At 33.3% G+C, this 21,403-nt stretch overlaps 2 protein-coding genes across 2 annotated transcripts; both read right to left on the reverse strand.

The window, feature by feature from the left end:
- Positions 1-555: 555 nt before the first annotated feature.
- On the reverse strand, positions 556-20,259 carry LOC148629209 (calcium-activated chloride channel regulator 1-like). Its single transcript, XM_088546144.1, has 14 exons — positions 19,648-20,259; positions 18,740-19,028; positions 15,437-15,566; positions 14,874-15,030; positions 13,830-13,968; positions 13,124-13,230; positions 12,464-12,691; positions 12,052-12,336; positions 11,200-11,409; positions 10,618-10,662; positions 8,304-8,574; positions 7,737-7,901; positions 1,784-1,990; positions 556-1,168 (listed from the first exon to the last, which is right to left on the reverse strand). The coding sequence occupies exons 1-14, from the start codon at positions 19,819-19,821 to the stop codon at positions 615-617; spliced, it is 2,961 nt and encodes a 986-aa protein (XP_088402270.1). The 5' UTR covers positions 19,822-20,259; the 3' UTR covers positions 556-614.
- Positions 15,573-17,501, reverse strand: LOC148629210 (uncharacterized). Its single transcript, XM_088564623.1, has 3 exons — positions 17,496-17,501; positions 17,109-17,305; positions 15,573-16,940 (listed from the first exon to the last, which is right to left on the reverse strand). Exons 1-3 carry the CDS (start codon positions 17,499-17,501, stop codon positions 16,685-16,687), a joined length of 459 nt encoding a protein of 152 aa, XP_088420749.1. The 3' UTR covers positions 15,573-16,684.
- Positions 20,260-21,403: the final 1,144 nt, after the last annotated feature.

Raw genomic sequence — 21,403 nt, forward strand, 5'->3', positions numbered from 1 at the left:
TACGTGCTAATTTGTTTTAAAATGTACAAAAAGTCAAAGATTGTTGGACTGGTGTCTCTTGCAAAGAAAAGAACTCTAATTATAGCTAAACATTCCTCCTTACTCATCTTAGCTTTTCTCCTTCAGTTTGGCGCATATATATTGGATGGAATATGGAGGGCTAATGATATACCACCAAAAAGCGTACATTTTATTTTTAGTATAATAGGAAGTGCAGGTGGTATTATTAATGGACTCACGTTCCGTGTCGTAATGAAACAGAACAAGAAATCCGTGTTACCAGTGATTACTACCACTGCAAGTCATCAATCAAATGAGCAAATTTCATCTTCCAAAACTTGGAAACCCGTTATCAACGTAGGCCAACTTTCCTCATCAAACTCTGGTACAATAATTGTAATACCGCATTAAAAAAAAATTAGGTCATTGATTTAATATTTGGTTAAGGAAACGAAGAATAAAAAATACATACTGATATGTATTTCCATACTTTTACATTTATGACAATTACTATACAGAATCAATACCAGAAAGTAACACAGCAAACGAAGTCTCTTTTTAAAGGTCTATGCTTTATTATGATATACAATTCCTTTTTGTAGGTTACATGTAAATTAAACCATATGCCGTCTACCTCTATTTCCAAAATAATAACTATAATCTTGGAAGTAACGAGAAACGTCTTCATTATATATTTGTCTATCTATCATTTCTTGATACCTTTTCTTGCAATTTGTATCATGGCGAATCTCGGTGGAGTGTTTGATTATTTTCTTTCTATCGTTTTTGGAATCTGTTGTAGCCAAAAAGCGCTGTCTTATGAGATATATTACTAGCGCAAACATGATGAGCAAAATGACTCCAGCTATACATCCAGCTATTATCGTTTCTGTAATACGAATATTATTGCCTGGACCGGATACCCAGGTAGGATCTGTAAGTCCAGATATTGACACACTATTAGAGTATGCCCCGTTATTTCCATTATCGTCGGTAGCACGTATTACGACATACTGTGTAGTTGTAGCGTCAGGTAATGTCAAAACTAACTGTTGCAGCTGACCTGCACTGCTGGGTACAGGAACATTTTGTGTAACTTTTCGTGCTTGCTCTGGACTAAATTGGATTTGTGAGAAACTGGCACTTATTCTCACGTCATATGTCTTCGCTAAAAGAAATGAAATTGATGACGGATTGCGTTTTTGCATATCAAGTAAATAAAGATTTTTTTGAAAGATTTAGCTTTACAGTGAACTATTACGCTGAAAAGCTATGACGGATTAGTAATTGTGAATACCCATATACAAACATCCTCTCCACATTGAAGGCTTTTAATTCTTTAATTAAGAACGCTTGAAAGTTGGTTTACCACGAAGTCATGTAAACAGTGTAACAACCAACAAAATGATAAGAGGCTGACAAAATGACAGCAAACTGGATTTTTTCGCTTAGTCAAATTTTCTAAATTTAATAATTTTGTAAAATGTTCCATTAACTAAATTGCACATTCTTTGGTAAAAAAAACAACACATCTGAATTTGGAAAGACTGTTGTCAAAGGCTATTTAATTACAGCACAGAAATGTTTTGACAGGAGCCCGCTCACCCGCCCGCCCGCCTAGCTGAACTGTACATCACAAAAATAAAATATGAATAAAAACCTTTTTACTTGATCTGTAAAATCCGGTAAAAAATTCAACCTGTCGAATGCCTTTAAGAAAAACAAATTGAGTGAGGTGTACGTTTTGCTCAATGTATATCTATCAATAAAAAAGCAAATCAACCTGTTCCAATGTCTAAGTCATCACCGACCGCCTTCCATTCTAAAACCGCTTTGAAAATGTTGTTGCCAGATTCTATTGACTTCAGTTTAAGAGTTATCTTGGAAGGAGGTATACTGTCTGGTAAAGGAGCGTTTGTATAATTTGTGATCTCTACCTCACTTGAAAGTAAAACACGCTGGAAGCTGCCTACCAGTTCGGTGCCAAGCCCTGAAATATTTCAGTTATTAAGCAAAAAGCGAAGCATAAAATACTTCTTGACGATGAATATCATTATATTGCACAGCCCTACAAATTTACAGTTTTAAAATTCATATTTTAATATAAAAAAACACATATTAGTAAATTGAGACAGCTGCAGATCCAAAGATTCTCAAAAGAGGGGGCCTAGTGACTAGCCAAAGAGGTGGGGGCCGGTTCTGTCATGGCTGAGTTATTTCCTATATATTTAACTGATTTTTTCTGACCTAAAGGGGAAGCGACGGCCCGCGGGTCCCCTTTGATTCCGCCTATTGGAGACCTCTCAAAAAGAGAAAAAATAAAAAAGGTACAATTGACTGTCAATACCATCGAACATTTTATTTTGGTTTTATTCCGTCGACCAAGTACGAATTATGCAGTCACATCTTATTCGCATTGAAAATATTTCATTTAAAGTACAGTTAAAGCACCGGTAGGGTAAGCGTCCTCTGCGTTTCTACACCCGCCGAGTTGCTCATAAAAAGTCCGGGGTAGACAAAAGGGGAAAGGAAAATTATGACCGTTGAATAATCAGTTTTCATGGTGCAGATGGATACACCATAACGATCCACGAGTTCATGATAACGACCATAAAACGTCTGTAGTGATGACTTCAATCTTGTAGCAACATAACCCTGTTCCAGAAGCCTATTTGTTAAGAGTTCTAGCGCGATACAAAAAGTCTGCGTAGTTTCGGGAAGCTCTGGCATAACGTATGAGTTGTGATATGAACATTCCATACGCAGGTGCTGAAGGGATGTTGCCACAGATGAAAGGAAAGTTGACAATTTTGAATGAAAAATCATCACGTTTGTCGTAAAGTTTGGTCAATAGTTTTCCTTTACCATCGATGTCTTAGTGTAGGTCAAGATATGAGGCTGACTTCACAGTGTCTGTAGTATCCTTTATCTCAAGTCCTTTGGGGTAGATGCGATGTATCAAATCCTCGAAATTAGGATTGTTTAAGGATAATACGTCATCTATATAGCGGAAACTGAGATTAAAGGATCTAGCCAAAAGATATTCTTTCTTTCGGATCAGATCAACTATAAAGTCAGCCTAATAAGAGTGAAGGAATAGGTCAGCAAGTAAAGGAGCACAATTTGTCCCCATTGGAATGCCGACCGTTTGTTGAAAAACACGTCCACCACACTAGACAAATATGTTGTTTATTAAAAAATTCCAGCATTTTGTAAACATCTTCCTCTGTATATTTGGAAGATGATTTGGAATTATTTCTTACAAAATATGAGGAATCTCTACCAAGAACTATATATTTGTATCTAGGGGTACCATCTTTTTTGGAAAAAACAACGATGTATAATGTTTTTAAGTCGGGATTTTAACTGAGTATGGGTAATAGAAGTATACAGTGCCGAAAAATCAACGGTTTTAATGCCTTGAACTGATTGTCCCCAAAAGATCTTTCGATTTTTCAGGATCCACATTGAATTAATACCACTACGGGAGTAACAAGTGTTGTGGTAGGACTGCAGACCCTCTTTGACAGTTGTGAGTATAGAAGTTAAAAGTTTTGAAAGAGGTTTGGTGGTGCATTTTGCAGATCCAGCTATAAAACGTTGATTGTATGGATTTTTGTGGAGTTTAGGAATCCAGTACATAGACGGTAAATCACAATCATCGTCCTTGGCAGAGAGACCAAAAAGAGGATAGCACAGATTTATGGTTTTGCACAATCTCTTCTTTGGAGAGTGTGGTAGCAGACCATGGCACAATAGGGATATTTCTATCGTCTTAACTTCAACAAATATCGGCTTATCAAAAGTATCGGCTTACTTTTCAAAAATAATCCGATACTCTTTTCATCATGCATACAGTTTTTCTATTGGCTTACTTTTCAAAAGTAACCCGATATTTTTTGTAAAGTAAGCAGTTACTTTTAGAAAGAAAGCGGACTCTTTTAAAAAGTAAGCGGACACTTTTAAAAAGTAAGCCGATAGAAAAAAGAAAGCCGACAGAAATATCCCTATTATCACACGAACCACCACTGATACAAACTGACAAATGGACGGAACGACGGACAGTCAGTCAGATATTGTTTCCTATATGCGTCCAAAGCTTGATGTGGGGGCATAACAGTGTAAAAATAAGTAGATGATCATTAGTCACACTAGAAATACATACCCCATTTAATTTAATGTATCACACATGTCAATCACACGACTTATTATTTTATCACGACTAGATGTGTTTCTCTTTGATTAATAACTCGCACTTTCCGAGTATTCATAGCTTATACAATAACGACATTTACGTTCAATAACATTAATTAAACTAGTTATATTCTGATAGCACCTAATGCCGGAATACTCGCGTAATAATAATCTTTTCAATTCTTTTTTTCGAACATTTTTTGTATATGTTATCTTTTATTTGTTTAACAATATCATGTTCATCTGATGAAGTTAGAAAGAAGCTGTGTTTACTCGATTCTTTAGTTTAGAATAGGCACATGGATAATTATCCGAGTCTCATTTATTTATGCAACACAAATACATTAAAATCAAATTGAATAGTCTTTTTTGAGTGCATAAACACAAACTATCAGTTATTTTTAGTATGTTGATAATTTCTTCTGAAATGTACGGCTAATGATCTCATCAGAATTCTAATATGACGACGCTCCATAAATTGGAATTGTAACTTTAAGGATCTTATGGAAACCCTCAATTCAAGTTTATTATCAGAACACAATAGCATTAAAACCTACGATTTTTCAACTCTTTATACTTCTATTCCCCATACTCAGTTAAAACACCCGAACCAAAAACATTATACATCGTTGTTACTCTAAAAAAGACTTAGATACAAATATGTGGTTCTTGGTAGAGATTCCTCGTACTTTTTAAATTTTTAAATAAAAATAATTCAAAATCATCTTCCAAATATACAGAAGTTTTCAAAAATGCTTGGCAACATCGACAACATATTTGTCCAGTGTGATGGGCGCGTTTTTCAACAAATGGTCGGCATTTTTGTATCACACTAGACTTATTACAAATAGGCTTATGGAACAGGGTTATGTTGCTACAAGATTAAAATCATCACTACCGAAGTTTTATGGTCGTCATCATGAACTCGTGGATCGTTTTAGTGTATCCATCTGCACCATAAAAACCGATTTGTTCAATGTGTCATAGTTTTCCTTTCCTCTTTCGTCTACCCTGGACTTGACTTTTTATGAGCAACTCGACGGGTGTTTCTAGAAAAGCAAAGGACGCTTATCCTACCTGGTCCATGCTCCCAGTTTTTGATGGAGTCCGAGTTGCTCATTTACTTTCGTTACTTTATATGTATTATTTTGGATATTTAACGTTCTTTGTTGTGTGTGCCTGTTTTCCATATCTGGGTTTTGTCCCTGGATTACATTCTTTTAATTTCCCCTACAATCTCGGCTCCCTTGCTTACTCTTTCAAATACCATTTACTGATTGAAAATACATACTTCTGTATGATTTTGCAAGGTAACGAAAAAATACTCCGTGTTATACTAGTAGGTATGAACTTTATGTCGGAAATCGTGTTACTTTATGGATTCAACAGTACGATCGCAGACCAACAGATCAAAGAAATATAGTGGATGTAATGGAAATGGTCACCGACTATAGTTATCTGTTGAAACATTGTCAGGGTATTTTCACTGAAACAAAATTAAGACTGTAAATGGTATCGGTCTTAATATGACCACGATTGAATATGTAAAGATTTCTTTGTGTGATGCTTTCGCAAACTTTAAAAAACTACCGTGAAAGGCTATGTCTTTTGCAAAGGAATATGTTGATGAAAATCTTCAAAATGTACAAAAAACATGGTTCTTTGACATGTTCTAATTAGTAATTTAAAAACTGGAATTTTATTAAGACAAAATTGATATTTTTTGTGAAAACATTTTTTCTTTGATATAAAGATAAATGTTTATACAGATATTTTGAGAATTGTATCATTTTAAACAAACGCAAATGGCTTAAAATTTGCTCCGTACAAGTTATCAGAGACTTCATAGCTGATTTTGTGAACTTATGATATGTATTTACTAATTTCATACAAAACTGCGTACAAAATTAAAACTTGTACACAACATAAACATCAATACAGCAAGCTGAACATAAAACAAAAAAATGTTAAGCAAGTGTTTTCAATTAGGGTGGCCATAGTTTAACAATGCAGCTTATTTAAGATTATCTGAATTTCGTTTCAACAAAGCAGATTAATTAAAAGGACATCTAGCCAGTCTTTTAAAAGAAAAAAAAAACTTTACAGAAAGTTCAGTATAGCATGTGTCTTAACAAATAAAACAAACTATCCAACAAACTGTTTCCTTGAAGTATTCTTAATTTCTTTTACCACGTTTTCGTCTGTATTTATTATTAGATTCGAAACTGGAATAATACCACTTACAAACAACTCTTTATATTTGAAGTAGGGATGGAAACGGTTAATCGGTTAACATTCGGAAGTATCGAATACCGAAAAAACGCTACTGGATTAACCGTACATGATTTTATTTTACTGTTACTTTTAACAGATCGTATAAATATCTAAACACCGTTTACCTGATTAAGACACGCGGAAATTATTTGACCAGAGGCTAATTACAATAAGGAATTTTATGGCTTGGTTGTCTGAACTGTAGTAAACACTGTTTCCTACATATAATGACCAATAAGAAGTGAGAATGCCACCGTCTAAAGCTTGGCCTTATTTCATAAAAAGTGCAGATAAAAACGGCTTAAATGCAAAACTACGCGTCTTTTAACTAGCATATACAGGCGCGACAAACGATATTCTGACGTAGTAGATAGTCATGGCTTAAGACTTTGTTTACGAAAAAAAATTATTAGACAAGAATGAAATGTTATTGTAAATAATACCTTAGCAACGAATCTGGGCGTTTTCATTTATCCTCTTTCATTATATTTATTTCAGAAAAAAGTTACAGTTGTCCGTAAGCTGAAATTTACTCAGCTTATCCATTTATATTATGTTTGTTCATAATAATATGAATATTTGTAAAGACCGGCATATGCTAGAAAGTGAAAAGAATGGGCTTCAGGCCTAGAATATTATGTATTTCTAGCATAGCTATTTTCCATACGAAAAAAAATCGTCCTTTATTTTTGTTTTGCGAACTTGCAGACAGGTTCAATCACCAATTACAAATCCTACATTGGCTAACAATTACTGTTGGGATTTTTTGTTGTTGATTAAAATACATTATTTATTTATACCATGTTACTAAATGAGAGAGTAATCAAGGGAGCCAAGGTTATAGCGGTAATCAAAAGAATGTAATCCAGGGACAAAGACCAGACATGGAAAACAGACATACACAACAAAGAACATTAAGTAACTAAAATCATACATACAAAGTAACAAAAGTAAATGAGCAACTCGGACTCCACTAAAACTGGGAGCATGGACCAGGTGCACCGGTAGGGTAAGCGTCCTCTGCTTTTCTAGAAACACCCGCCGAGTTGCTCATAAAAAGTCAAGTCCGGGGTAGACAAACGAGGAAAGGAAAACTATGACCCTTTGAATAAATCAGTTTTCATGGTGCTGATGGATACACCATAACGATCCACGAGTTCATGATGACGACCATAAAACTTCTGTAGTGATGACTTCAATCTTGTAGCAACATCATCCCAACCATATCAGTTGCAATTTTTTATTATTTAATTTAGCAAAAAGCTCACCAATGAATGTCTGAACATTTTGGCTTGTCTCTGCAACAACTATTACTTCAGCAATGTTGTTCAAGTTCTGAACATATATCTTTATGCTGTGACGTCCATTTCTCTTGAATATTGATGAAAATATATATACAGAATATATACCATCATTATCCTTTAAGTCAGATCCTGAAACAATACACAATTAACTTTAATGAAACGTTTTTGTCATTCGAGTTTACTTTATTTCATCTTTTGAAAATACCACATGTATAATTTCCGCAAATAAAACAATGATAACATTTAAAATTTAAAAGATTTTACCACCATTATTGCATAACACAAAAAAGTGTCTGATATGTGTTCAAAATCAATACAATATGGTGTTTTTCATAAAACTTAGAATTTATAAATACAAACAATTACTTCCAAAGTTATAACATTAAATATAAAAAAAACACGTTTTTCCAAAACACACCATACATCCTCCACGGAGTTTTCAACATTAATATTTTCTGATAATCTCGTTTTTTTTCTGATAAAAAAAATATCAACTATTACGAGGATAGGCTACTAGAATTTAAACTGTACCAATTCCATTATCCTTCAACTGCAGGGCACTTGTTTCTGCACCCTCGACTACAGCTGTCACGTTACATTTCAGAACGGGTATCATTCCCTTCATGACTGATACATAAAGGACCGGAAGGACGTCAGAACCGTAAATGTGGGTGTCACTCGAGAGCCAGGACCAAGTGTTGATAGTACTTTCTCCTGCCACTTTTGTTTTAGACTGGATATTTAGTACTGCCTGCATTTCATTGTTTGACGTTGAAGACACAGAAACACTGTAACTTTCTGCCTAAAACACCAAAACATATTTAAACTAAAACACTAAAGTGATTCGTTCCAAAAGTGCTTTGGTAATAGTAAAAAAATATTTAAAATTGCCTGGAATTAAATGAAAAAAAATAATATCGAGATATTAAGAGGAAAATGTACAACAAAAACATAGGAATTAGTTTTGATGGCATGGCGCAACATCAATCAAATAAAAACAAATAAAATGACAAGATCTATAATTAATCGAACTCTCATCTTAAATACTGAAAAAAATATATATAATGGAAAGCCATGAAATACGGGTCCTAACTAGAGGCTCTAAAGAGCTAGAATTGCTCAATTTTTAGTAAAAGCGGCCATGCTGTTTTCTTTTGTCCACTGTTCATGCCTTAGGAATAATCAAATCAATTTTCATTTAATTTTGTCCAGTAATTGTAGGAGAAAATGCTTGAAAGCATTAACATTAAAAATAGAAAAAAATAAGTCGTAAAAGGGCAATAGCTCCAATATAGCTTAACAGATTTACGCGAAAAAGTTGACTACATATAGATGCTGAACACTTTTATCCTGTCCAAATTTAAAAAACATAACGCTTTTTGAGATATATGCAAAAACTTCTGTCTGACCCCTATGTTCTATTTTTAGTAACGGCGATCACGTTTTTCGATGGATCCCCATATCAACGGAAAAAAACCTACGGAAGGTTCATGCAAAGTTTGGTTATAAATGGTCAAGTAGTTTCAGACCACGACAACGAACGCCAAGTGATGGCAAAGCTCACAAGGCCTTTCGGGCTAGGTGATCTAAAAAGGGAAGTTATCGTTGTTTCAAGGGTTGATTCTGTCTGTTTTTTCATTTAAGTTTAAAATGGTGATTATTTTAGGATAATCACCATTTTATTATTCAAAGACATGTAGTAGTGAAATCCATCATAACTACTTCGTCAAGCAAAGATTACTGTATGGATTATAAATTTGGTGCTGTAATACAATGGATCTTATTTTTGTTATTTTTATTTATATCAAAAGTAAACCAAAGCAATGATCTAATTCCCAAATTCTGTGCCGTGTATAAAAAATCTGTAGAGTAAAGCAAACTATTTAATTAAACGCTTTTCACACGAATTTGTCTTTATTTAAAATGTGAAATGGATTAAAATACAAATCTTTTTCGATAATCAAATTCAAATATTATCCAGTTAAGGTTCTGTTAAAGTTAAAATCTTGGATGTTAATTGTTAAGATAATCTTATTCAAGATGTAAAAAATGCAATTATATATGCATGTTTTCTTAATAAAAACACAAAACGTGTTGCTTCAGTCATATTTTGCTAACAACAGAAGTGTAAACATCAAATTTTAAAATATATGCACAGATTTATCAGAACAGATTTTGTTTTGAAATGCAAATATGTTGTAGCTTATATATCTGCACTGCAAGCTAGCAATAATTTGTGAAAAATGGTCAGACTTGAATTAAAATTTTAATATTTTATGTTTATTGGTTTTGGTAATTAGCTGGATCATGAAATATTTTAATTTGAACATCTAAATTTTAAGAAATGGAAATTTTTTTTCAAGAAAATCAATGCCAACTTGCATTGCATAATACATTTATGAATATGTTTATATGAATTTCAGACTTCAAATCCTGTTTTTAACAACTGTAGATATATTCTAAAATAAATTGTTTACACTTCTGTTGTTAATGTTATATAGAAGTTATGAAACATTTTTTTCCTAAGTTTGGCTTGTGTGTGTGTGTTAAATACATGTGAAGATGCATTTAGCAACTATGCAGCGCTAAATTTCATGTATTATCAAAACTTTTAGGATGTTCTAGATATTGACTTTAGCTGAATCTTAATGACGTCCCAATACTGTTCTTTTTAACTAATTCAGCGCCTATTAAGATTATTATACTTATACACGTTTCTATATCTTCCGTGTGCTTAACAACTCCATGTTATTCATTTCTGTTCTTTTTTTCTTAATAAAACTACCTTGTATATTTTGCATTTAAAGCATTTAAGCATTCACCATCATATTCCAACAACAATTACCTTTGTTATGCTTCGTTTACCTCTTACCGGAACAGCTGCTCGACTCTGTAAAATGAATTTCAGAAAAAAAAACTTATTTATGCTTCATTTATTAAGTAAACGTTAACTGAAGAACTTCTTTGAGCATTTCGCGTTACACCTTAGCAAAAGACCAATATGTTGACTTTATCTTGGTAAAAATGTTTAAGAATTACTCAATTAAACATTCTGTCTTTATGTCGTCTTTTGGATTAATCACAACCCAACCTTTCTTATGATAAGAATTTTTTCTCTTTATCTCTGTATATTGTCAGTTGCTGGCATGTCTGTTGTCTTTGGTCTAAGCTGGATCATTAGCTCTTAATAAAATTTAATTAAATGTTTACTAAGGGAAAACTTATTATAACAGACATGACTTTACCCATTCAATGAGAAAGATAAAAATACTCTGTAATTCATATTTATTAAATTCAGTAAGTGTCTTATTTTGCAATCCTGACTAACGAAATGGACCTTCGTCGCATTTTTTGTGGTGGTCAAATATTGATGATGGGTTATGGTGAACTTAAAATGTGTAATATACAGTCATATTATTATACATACCGTTGGTGCATTGGGGATTTTAAGTGTTGTTAACCCATTACTACTGGTTTGTTTATGGTCTATCCCATCAGACCCTGTTGCTGTAACGGTAATGTTTGAAAAACCGTCTGATGTAACTTGGAATTCTGTGTCTCTACCTAGACTCTGGTCTATCAGAACAGATTGTTCATAGGCTTTGCTGCTTGATACACGAAAGTTTTTACTATCAACCTATAGTTAAAAAGACTTCATTTCAGACTCACAAAAAAATGAACATAGAATACTCGTTGATAAATTTATCAAAAATTAGACCTTTTCATAATTTTGTATGTATTAAACATAGAAATTATGGCGTAAAAAATAATTTCATACGTAAGTAAGGATTGCCTACGCCACTGTAGTAATTGAACTTGTAGATAAAAGAAAATTTTATTCTTACTATATTGGTTCTGTACATCCATTATTGGTTTTAAACATTTTTCGTTTATAAAAGTTTGCGTACAATTTTGTCGTCCAAACGATGGGATATGGAAATATGTATATTATATTTTTTTATGTGCAGCTCATATAAATATACATAAAAAATTTCAGGAAGTGTGTCGAAAATTTAAAGAGGTCGATTTAAAATATAGTTTGAGTGACAAAACTAGTGTAAAAATCGACTAATTTTTTTTTTCATAATATTGGTTTGCTGGTAATACCATATTAATAAAACAATTGCTAGTTTGTGTCTGTCATGCTTGATTTTAGATATGAGGAGTATTTGTATAAAAAAATTTGAAACAAAGTATTCGAGTCTGTTGCAATTTTAATTAAATTTAAATTGAGCCAAGCCCGTTTCTTTTAAATAAAAAAAAATTGTATTTTTTTTACTTGTATTGGCAAGTCATCTCCGACAGCGGTTGCAACAAATGCATCATTTAGAACCGAATCAGATCCCTGCTCTTCTGAGTAATAAAAGCTTTGTCCTCCTGATGCCCTGGAAATACTACCTAACTGAACATCTGATTTGTTTCCTAGGGCCAAAGTGTTGACTGTTACTCCGGAAGATAAGATAATAGGCTGGACATCGGCAATATAAGGTGCAATCGTTTCAACGCCATCTGTCACCAGGTAAATCATTGATCCTTGCAAACTGTTATCACTGGTGTTTAAAGCCTGCGCAGATAAAAATTAAACCACATTTACTGAGTTAACAGTCAAGACAAGCAGAATTAATTTCTGTTTAATATGTTTATAATCATCAACACTTCTAAATAATGCTATGACTAAAATATGAGTTAACCTGGATACAATACTCCATTCCAGAACCGATAGAGGTAGTCCCACCAGTTGTTGATGGCAGATTGGAGACTAGTTTATCCCTGTCTGCTTGGTTATTTATCTGTAGAAGGTTGTTAGCTATCTTGCCTTGGTCGCTGAACGTGACGACGGCGACTGACGTTCCAGTAGCAACTATATTTAAAAGGTAGTTGGATGCTGCTATGTACATTTTTGTACTTCTTTTATTTACCTGGAATTTTACATGTAAGAAGTGTAAAAGGTCAACTTAAAGATCAGAACAATATAATATTTCAGAAAGAATTATTAATAAATTATTAAGTTCTAAATAAAGTAATGGAATTAGCAAGTATATAGACGTGTATTCTAAAACGAAAATTGATCGCGATTTCGTTACCACTTTCCGCCAATTACTGTACATTTACTCGTAAAAGGTATTGTTACGCAATACAACTATTTTTATTCTAAAATGGATACACTAACAGATATAGAAAGTAATTTTGAATTAACAAAATGTACCCCAACTAAGCATGCCGGTAAATGGAAAAGATATGATATAAATATAATAGAATAGCTATAGCATTGTTATCTCACAGCTCCGACTTTGCAAATTTATTGCTGGATGCATGTTAAGACGGCGTTATGAATTCCAGAGATTACCTACCGTCATACTTCCAGAGACGTCCAGGCACAGACATATGGCTTGATCTGTTTCTATCTCCACTTTAAAACTAGGCGTGGTATTTAAGTTCGGAGAGCCTGGCGTATTGCCTGTTAGTTATATAGTGTAATATTGTATGACGCAAATAATTGGTATGATAAATTATATTCTGTATTTTTGTCTTAATGCAAATACCGAAATTTATTTATAAAGGAGAGGTGGCAATTATTTAACCTAATTTTTTAATTTAATTTTCGGTAAGGCCTTTTCTTTTTCAGTACAAAGTTCTTTATTTTAGTGCTAAATGCTCCTTCTGGATGTTTTTCCCACCATCAGTATAATCCTAAAGGCCAAAGAATTTATTGTAAGGAATAAAAAGGGCGGAACACACGGTGGCAAAAGAGAATTTTGGTAAAGATCATAGTTTGTAAATAAAGAACTTATTAATACATCAATCTCTTTGTAATGCGTTGCAGCATTTTTTTCTAAGTTGAAAAAAAAATCAATCAATTTTCCTTCAAGTAATTATTTTGACTAAAAAAGTATTTAGAGTGACAATAAGGTATAACATTTAAAAAAATGTCTAAGTCCTAAAGAAAAGAGAACTCTCTAGAGAGATTGTATTGTCAATACAATTTCAACTCGTGAAATTGTAAATATTATAACGTCTTTACAGTCTGCAATCATGACATTTCTGTTGAGTTATTACCTTTGAAATCATCATGTTCCCTCATGACCTGCCATGCACTCCTCTTGTTACATCTCGTGTTTTGATTATTTGGAGCTTTACTGTTGTGTCGCACTTCTTCATTAGTATTCGGGTCATCGGAATCACAAAAATGTGCCACCTTGGAATAGAAAATATATTTACAATTCTTTTTAATTTACAAGATGAACAGTTCTACAATTCTAATGCTTGGCGATGAGAAGTTACTCCTTGACACACGTGTACAGCATATCGACATTTGCAATATATATGATTGGTATTTTTATATTTTGCGTTGTATATTTAAGAGTGAGATACAGGAAACTAGATAACATAAGATGTAGGCATCTCTATTGGAACTACCATAAGATGTAGGCATCTCTATTGGAACTACCATAAACCAATTGTTAAGACAATCTGACGCTTATTCACATATCCATTTCTGAATTCTTTCCAGAGACAAGAGTGACAGCCTGGGCCCCATTTGTTATATCAATAAAGCAAAAAAAATAGCCGAAACTTTTGGCCTCTAGGTTAATATTCAAGGTAAAAGTTATATAGATTTAGTTCACAACATATGCTCTCATAAGTATCATAAGTATATCTACCAAAATGCCAAACATTTTAAAATTTATGTTGATAGATAAAAAAGTCATGATTTGTTACATTTGAAGGGCAAAACAAAATAATTTCACCTCGTGTCAAAATTGACCGTCAAACATTACTTACTCTGGTACCATCACATACAAAATATCACTATATTTAAAAAAGATAACTGAGTTCTAAATATCACATCAGGTCTTCTACGGAACTTCGAAACAAGAAAAGTTTAAGGCGATGAAACTAGTAAATCGGACATTATGATGAGATGGACACATCATACAGGTAGACAAGTTCATAATTGTCATTGCAGAACTTTTGAAGTGATGACTTTAATTTAATCTTGCAATAACACCCACACACACACCCACACACTCACACACATTTATCCCCAGTTTTTACCGATAGAATCTACTGAGTAGTTGATGTGACCGGAGGATGTTTTACCTTTAAAATGTTCTGATGTCCCATTAGTGATGCCACTACCGGTGACTTTGGATCTGGTATAAAGATACAGTTTTTTTCTGGTATTCCGTTCGAGGTGATACTACATGTTTTACCCGTCATTACATTGACGTTTCTACCCGCCACCTTTGAAGTACATCTAGAATGAAAATGAAACTAAACTTCAAGACAGGACTGACTCATCGTTTTGATCCCTTAGTGTAAACATAACTAACGCCCATGGTTTTAATTACCCATAGAAATGATATTTGTGAGTTCGTTTAGCTAAATTTCATATTGTATAAAACTCTGTTCAAATTTCTGTGATATTCTAAGCGTTGATGAATTTAAAAAGATAAATGAAATGCTCTATAATTCAGCGATTAAGAATACTGTAAACGCTATTCATTTGCGCTGGTATTAATTTTCGTGGTGGACAGAAAAGCGCGAAAAACAAAACCAACAAAATTTGAATTTTAACAGCATATTTATTTTTGAAACCGCTGAAATCAATACCCGCGTTAAAATAATGATAAAATTCGTGAACATTAATATATTTACAGTACCTTACAGCTTTCCAAGTTCCGTCTTCCATGTAATAACCAGATTGTTTTTCCAATTCGACTTCTTCATAAGAAGCATACTCATCAAACAACCCCCAACGTAAATGTCCCCATTCATGGACAAACACATCTCCTGGTAAGAAACAACCATTAAAACTTAGAAACGAAATCATTTTATAATACAGAATTAGAAGTTCAAAATAAAACATCTTCGGAAGATTCTGACAAAATATTTGACTTCCGTTATACGTTCACGTGTAGCGTTTAGCTTTAGAAGCCCGAACTAGATAGTATTCAAAAATAAGTTCCTTAGGAGTTCTGAGGCCCGTCGTTTTATAATTGTTATGAAAAGAGCTCGAGCAGTAGTTCTTTCCATAAACAAAATCACGAACACAGATAACTATATAAAAAGATTATTTACTAAAACTTCAAGTACAAATGAATATCAAAGCTGGGATCGTCTAAGTACACCACTTCTTTGCACATAAGAACACGTCATGTACGGCAATTTAACCAAGTGTCCACCTTTGTCTGTTTCGCTTCTGTTATCCTTCTAACCTGGTACCCTGGATCTGATATCTTCCGTTAGATACTTCAAATATATACGCAAGACAACTGTAAGGCCGCCTAGGATATCAGACTCAGGTATCCAGATTATTATCCTTCAGGCTGAAGTTTACGACATTCTCTATAGAACTCCGGGAAACGTAATAACGTCCTTTAGGGAACGCTGACCTTAGGAAAAGCAGAATCACAAAACTACCCCCGTTTTTAAACATTTAGTTATTTAAATATCACATGTATAAACACTGCGAAGTCACAAATCATAATATTCAGGTAAGTATATCTTATTTATCAACCATAAGTTGCGAGCACATATCTTCCTGTATCATCCGCAACAGTTTTCATCCTAGATTTTTATTAATGTATCATCAAAGTGTCTATCTACTCCGCATAAATTTTCTGGAATGTTACCTTGTATCTGGTTTTCCACATTAAATATCTCATTTAGTAATGTAGATGTCTTGCATTTCAATGACTTGTAACGAGTCACGTGGTCATTTCTCTTATATGTAGTTCGGGAACTCTGTAGAAAAGAATCCATAGGTTTCACTTCTACCGAAACTTTGGCCTTTTTCTTTGGACAAGACCGTCTAACATAACATAATTTGCACCGTTAACATTTAATATTATCAATGGTATTTGTATTTCGAATTTCTTTAGACAGTTCATTTTGATGGAAAGAATCATTTACACATATGTTTGTGTGTCAAACTTCTCTCGGCAAAGTTCCTGCCACATGATTTCGTCAATTAGACCACAAGCAGTTTCAGGTTGTTTAACACCAGTTCGATAAGCAATGTCTTGGTCTTCATAGCCAGATAAAACATATTCTGTTGTTAGTTTCACGTGTAAATTTTCATCAACACCCGGAAAGGATTTCCATACTAAAATCTCAACTCGACTAACATATTCATTTATTGTCTCTTTACTATATTTAACCAGATGCTATAGTTTCTAGTGGAGTCCGAGTTGTCATTTGCTTTTGTTATTTTGTATGTATGATTTGAGTTACTTCATGTTCTTTGTTGTGTATGTCTGTTTTCCATGTCTGGTCTTTGTCCCTGGATTACATTCTTTTGATTATCGCTATAACCTTGGTTCCCTTGATTACTCTTTCGTTCTGTACATTTCGGGAGTTGTTAGATTTCCAAAACGATTTTTAAATGCTGTATAAATGGATGAAATATTAAGTCTACATTCACCTGGCAAACAGGCATAATATTCAGGAGCCGTGTTTCTTAAAGATAAACAAAACTTATCTACTTTTGCTCCGTTGTTCCATTCATGCCGTTTTGCAAGGATTAAAAACTACATCCAAAATCCCTCGAATGATGTTAATCCGTTAGATAGAGGATAATTCGTTTCATAACTTGAATCATTCATTGTGAAAGCCAATCTTCCTCCTCCTTTTAAAGAATGTTGTTTATACGAAAAAATGTTACACAAGACGAATTAAAGAAACTTTTCACTTTTTTAAAAGTAATTTCTCTGCACAAACCTGCATGCAAATCATGTGACGTAGGTAAGACCGCTGCCACAAGTGTTATGAAAAGAGCCCGAGCGATAATTCTTACCATAAACAAAATCAATATCACGAACACAAATAACTACATAAACAGATGATTTACTAAAACTTCAAGTACAAATGAATATCAAAGCTGGGATCGTCTAAGTCCACCAGTTCTTTGCACATAAGAACACGTCATTTATGGCAATATTACAAAATGTCAACCTTTAGATCGTCTTCCGTTTCGCTTCTGTTATCCCTTAGGCGGAAGTTTACGTCATTCTCTATAGAACGCCGGTAAACGTAATAACGTCATTTAGGGGACAATAACGTTAGGAAAAGCAGAATCATAACAATAATTTATATGAGTATTCATTATATATTAATACTATGGAGTTTTAACGACCTTAACTCTCCTTTCTTGTCTCGTGTCTCTTGTGAGATAACCAATCAAATTGCAGGAAAAAATAGTGGAAGATAAGTAACTTGAGTTAAGTTTACCACTGTGGTGTTCTTCCAAAGATTACCAGGACAAGATGCCAAATATAAAGTGAGATATCATCATGAAACGCCGATATTAGCGCGAGGGTTTCTGATAGTGTGTGGGAATCTACCTACGGTATATTCGAAAAAAAAATATAACAAAAAATAAACAGAAACAAGTGTTTTTTAAGCAAACACTTAGAAATATGAACGTAGAAAAGCACTGCAGACTTCTTTAAATACTGTGTCAATGGACAAGTTCATTATATAGCAATCGTAGAGCTGTTGAATTGGTCACTTCAGTTTATGGTCAATTGCAAATATATGTATCAAACTAAAGAACCGAACTTCAGTAAAAGAACAAATTTAAAAAATATATTCTTTATCAAACATTATGGTTTGCTGCTATTTAAACCTCTTAAATTTCTACGAATCTTATCAATACATGTGGTGAGACTTCAATAATGCCTTTAACTGGTCTAACCTATCAATGTTGTGAAATACGCAAAACAAAATAAATGTAATTTTAATATCTGAACAAATGACAAACAACTGACATTTAAGCCTTCAAACGAACAGTTAATGCTGAATGTTTGGTTAACAAGAAATGTTTTTTGAATTCAGAAAGGTGCACTTAAAGTGTTATAAAATTGATTTTGTTAGTAAGAGAAGAACGCAGATTTCCAGATGCAATATATAGTAAACTGTTTTTAGGATTCTTTTTCTTCATATATTTATATGCATATATTTACCAATATCTCCGAAACCAGCTAATTGTCCGGCATTTAAAACATAAGTAGTTAAGTGAATATACTGTCCCGGTGCACCACAGGCAGTCTGGCCGAATACGTAAGGAGTCTTCCCGAACACCGGATTCTCTTCGTCAATTCTGACGTGTGCTCGAGGGAATTTTTTTCCAGATATTTTCTTATATTTGCTCTTAATGGACCATGTCTTCGGAAGAACAATTGTAACATCTTTAAAATAAAGTTGATTGTTTGTAGCTTTGTAAAGCACAGTTGATGCTTTAGTCACCCATTCCTGAAAGAAATATTAGTTAACTGATAATTGATCTACAGTTATTTTTTTCTGAATCGTGGAAATTGCGCTTAATGGAATTTTTTAAACAACGAAAATTCAAAGGATCTTCGTTAGCATACTCACATTTACGTAGGCGCACACATCTATAGTCTTAAAAAAACCTCAGTTCCTTTACAAGATAAGACGTTGTCCCCCTTAATTGATTTCTATAGAATCAATCCCATCGAAGTTTTTAATGCTACAAATCATTCACCAAAGTTTTAAAAAAATCTATCAATAGCAGAGTTGGCATCAAGGTGACAAGCTTATACCTTTATTGTTACTTCGCTTACTATCCTCCCCGAAAGTGGTCTCTGTTGAAAGATTTCTGTAAAAATGTATCCCATCGATTCCCAAAATTTGAAGGAAATCAGTCAAAAAATTAATGCATTGACCAGGCAACTAGTGGTCAAAACATTTTACCCCCACCGCTTTTTTGCGTCTGGAATAATAATATGGTAGTAGATACCAGATATTTGAATACGTATGGTTTATTTCAAACTGCCAAGTAAAGTAAAAGCAAGTTCAGTTTTCCCATTTGAAAAAGAAACTTACTTTCAAGTCAGGTTATGCAGTTTACCTTGATTTTCTGTATCAGTGCGTTTTCCTCGTCTTTAATCTTATTACTGATAGCTATGGTAAGTCCACGATATCCATTTTGATCTATGCTGATCGGAATCTGTGTTGTTGTAGAATTTTGAATAAAAACCGAAAGCACAGTCCAGAACAGAATTGCTGTCTTGACAAAATTCATTTTGATGTCTTTAGGGTTCCAGATTTTACTACTACTTACTGTTGATTCACTTCCGAGATTCTATTCAGGATTTCCTCCAGGTGACAATAATATACGAATACAATTATTTAGGCACAGACCATTTTCTTCTCCAGGGGACCTGGTTATTTTTTCATTCTGTTTTTGTTTTGTTTTATTTTATCTTATTTTTTGAGTGAGATATTTTTTTCGTTCAAGAACGAATTCGGTAGTAGATGGAATTATTTGTTTTGGGTGAGATCTTTACTGTCATGAGGAAACACAATTCCTGTTTTTAAGCTCATGATTGAATAAATATTGTTTTAGCTGAAATATGCAATATTTTTAAAACAAATCCCCCACCTTGCTTATAAAATAGTTAGATAAATAAGCCTGTAATAACGACTAGACTAGCAGAGTCTCACATTATTTAATGAAGGTCCCCTACGCGCAATCAGAGTCATTACTTCCTTGTCAACTTGTTTGTAATTACAAACACTACTGTGTGGGCACATGACAAAGCAAATGTTTTATCAAGAATAGAGAATTTTTTAAACTTTAACTAAGTTTCATAGTTAAAAGAATTTGTCTTTAAAGAGTTAATAATATTTTTGGTAATCTCATGCACGCAAATAGCGAGGACGTCTCTTTCTTTCAAATATGCATGAATGCAATTTAAAAGGTATATCAAGCATGAAAATCTAAAATTCTAAAATTTCTTTAAAATCAATTGCAGTTTGAAATACAATGACACAGATGTATAAACAAAACAAAAAAATTGATAGGTGTGAAAAGTAAAGAATAAAATACACAGGAAGTAAACACAAAATACATCTGCAACTTGAAGGTCATCAACGCGTTCTTAACTCAACCCTAACTACACAGTTTTCTTTTAATAGCAGTGTTCTCGAAGGAAATAAGGTGCGTTCGGGAAAAAGATAAAGAAACATCTTACTCGAGTGTCTATTCACGAATCGTTTCGTATAAGAATTGTAATTAAAACATTTAAATTGTTAATGAAAGCTGTCGTTATTCAAAACTTGAAGTAATGTAGAGCTCAAATTCTTTCTCAATGAAATACTAATGTGACGACTACTTTACTGTAATTTTATCCATATCAAGAATTGTCATAGATTGTATGGTTTGAAAGAACGATAAGTATATATGTTGTAAACAATTTAAAAATGTACATGATTCCAAAGTTGAAACAGTTAGATTTTTATCTCACCTTGCCGACGGCCAGGTAAACTATTGCAATCACTTGGCATCCGTCGTCGTTGTCCGTCGTCTGTCGATGTTAACAATTTTTCAAAGCTCTTCTTCTCTGAAACTTTTTGACTAATTTGTACCAATTTTTGTATGAATGTTCGTTAGGGTATTCTGCATAGAACTGATGTGGGAATTTTGATCCGTCGAGAAACATGACTGCCGTTCCTAAAAATAGACCATACGGGTCAGACAGAAGTTTTTCTCATATTTCTCCAAAAGCATTAGGTTTAGCCAAAGTCATTAAATTGCCAAAATTATTCTTATTTTATCGCCTACAAAAGTCTATTTTGAGTCCTTATTAGAGTAATTGCCCTTG

This window comes from Perna viridis, chromosome 1, assembly GCF_037379345.1.
Source record: "Perna viridis isolate PV_CMFRI_1.1 ecotype Kerala chromosome 1, ASM3737934v1, whole genome shotgun sequence".
Taxonomy (NCBI): Eukaryota; Metazoa; Mollusca; class Bivalvia; order Mytilida; family Mytilidae; genus Perna; species Perna viridis.

What these genes read in the sequence shown, in the direction of transcription:
- LOC148629210 (XM_088564623.1), bottom strand. An exon ending in GAAATGTACAGAACGAAAGA is followed by an intron (nt 16,941 to 17,108) that starts GTAATCAAGGGA and finishes GAAACTATAGCA; the next exon opens with TCTGGTTAAATATAGTAAAG.
- LOC148629209 (XM_088546144.1), bottom strand. Translation starts at nt 19,821, where the DNA reads ATGAATTTTGTCAAGACAGCAATTCTGTTCTGGACTGTGCTTTCGGTT. An exon ending in ACGTCTCTGGAAGTATGACG is followed by an intron (nt 12,692 to 13,123) that starts GTAGGTAATCTC and finishes GTAAAATTCCAG; the next exon opens with GTAAATAAAAGAAGTACAAA. An exon ending in AAATGTTCAGACATTCATTG is followed by an intron (nt 1,991 to 7,736) that starts GTGAGCTTTTTG and finishes GAAATATTTCAG; the next exon opens with GGCTTGGCACCGAACTGGTA.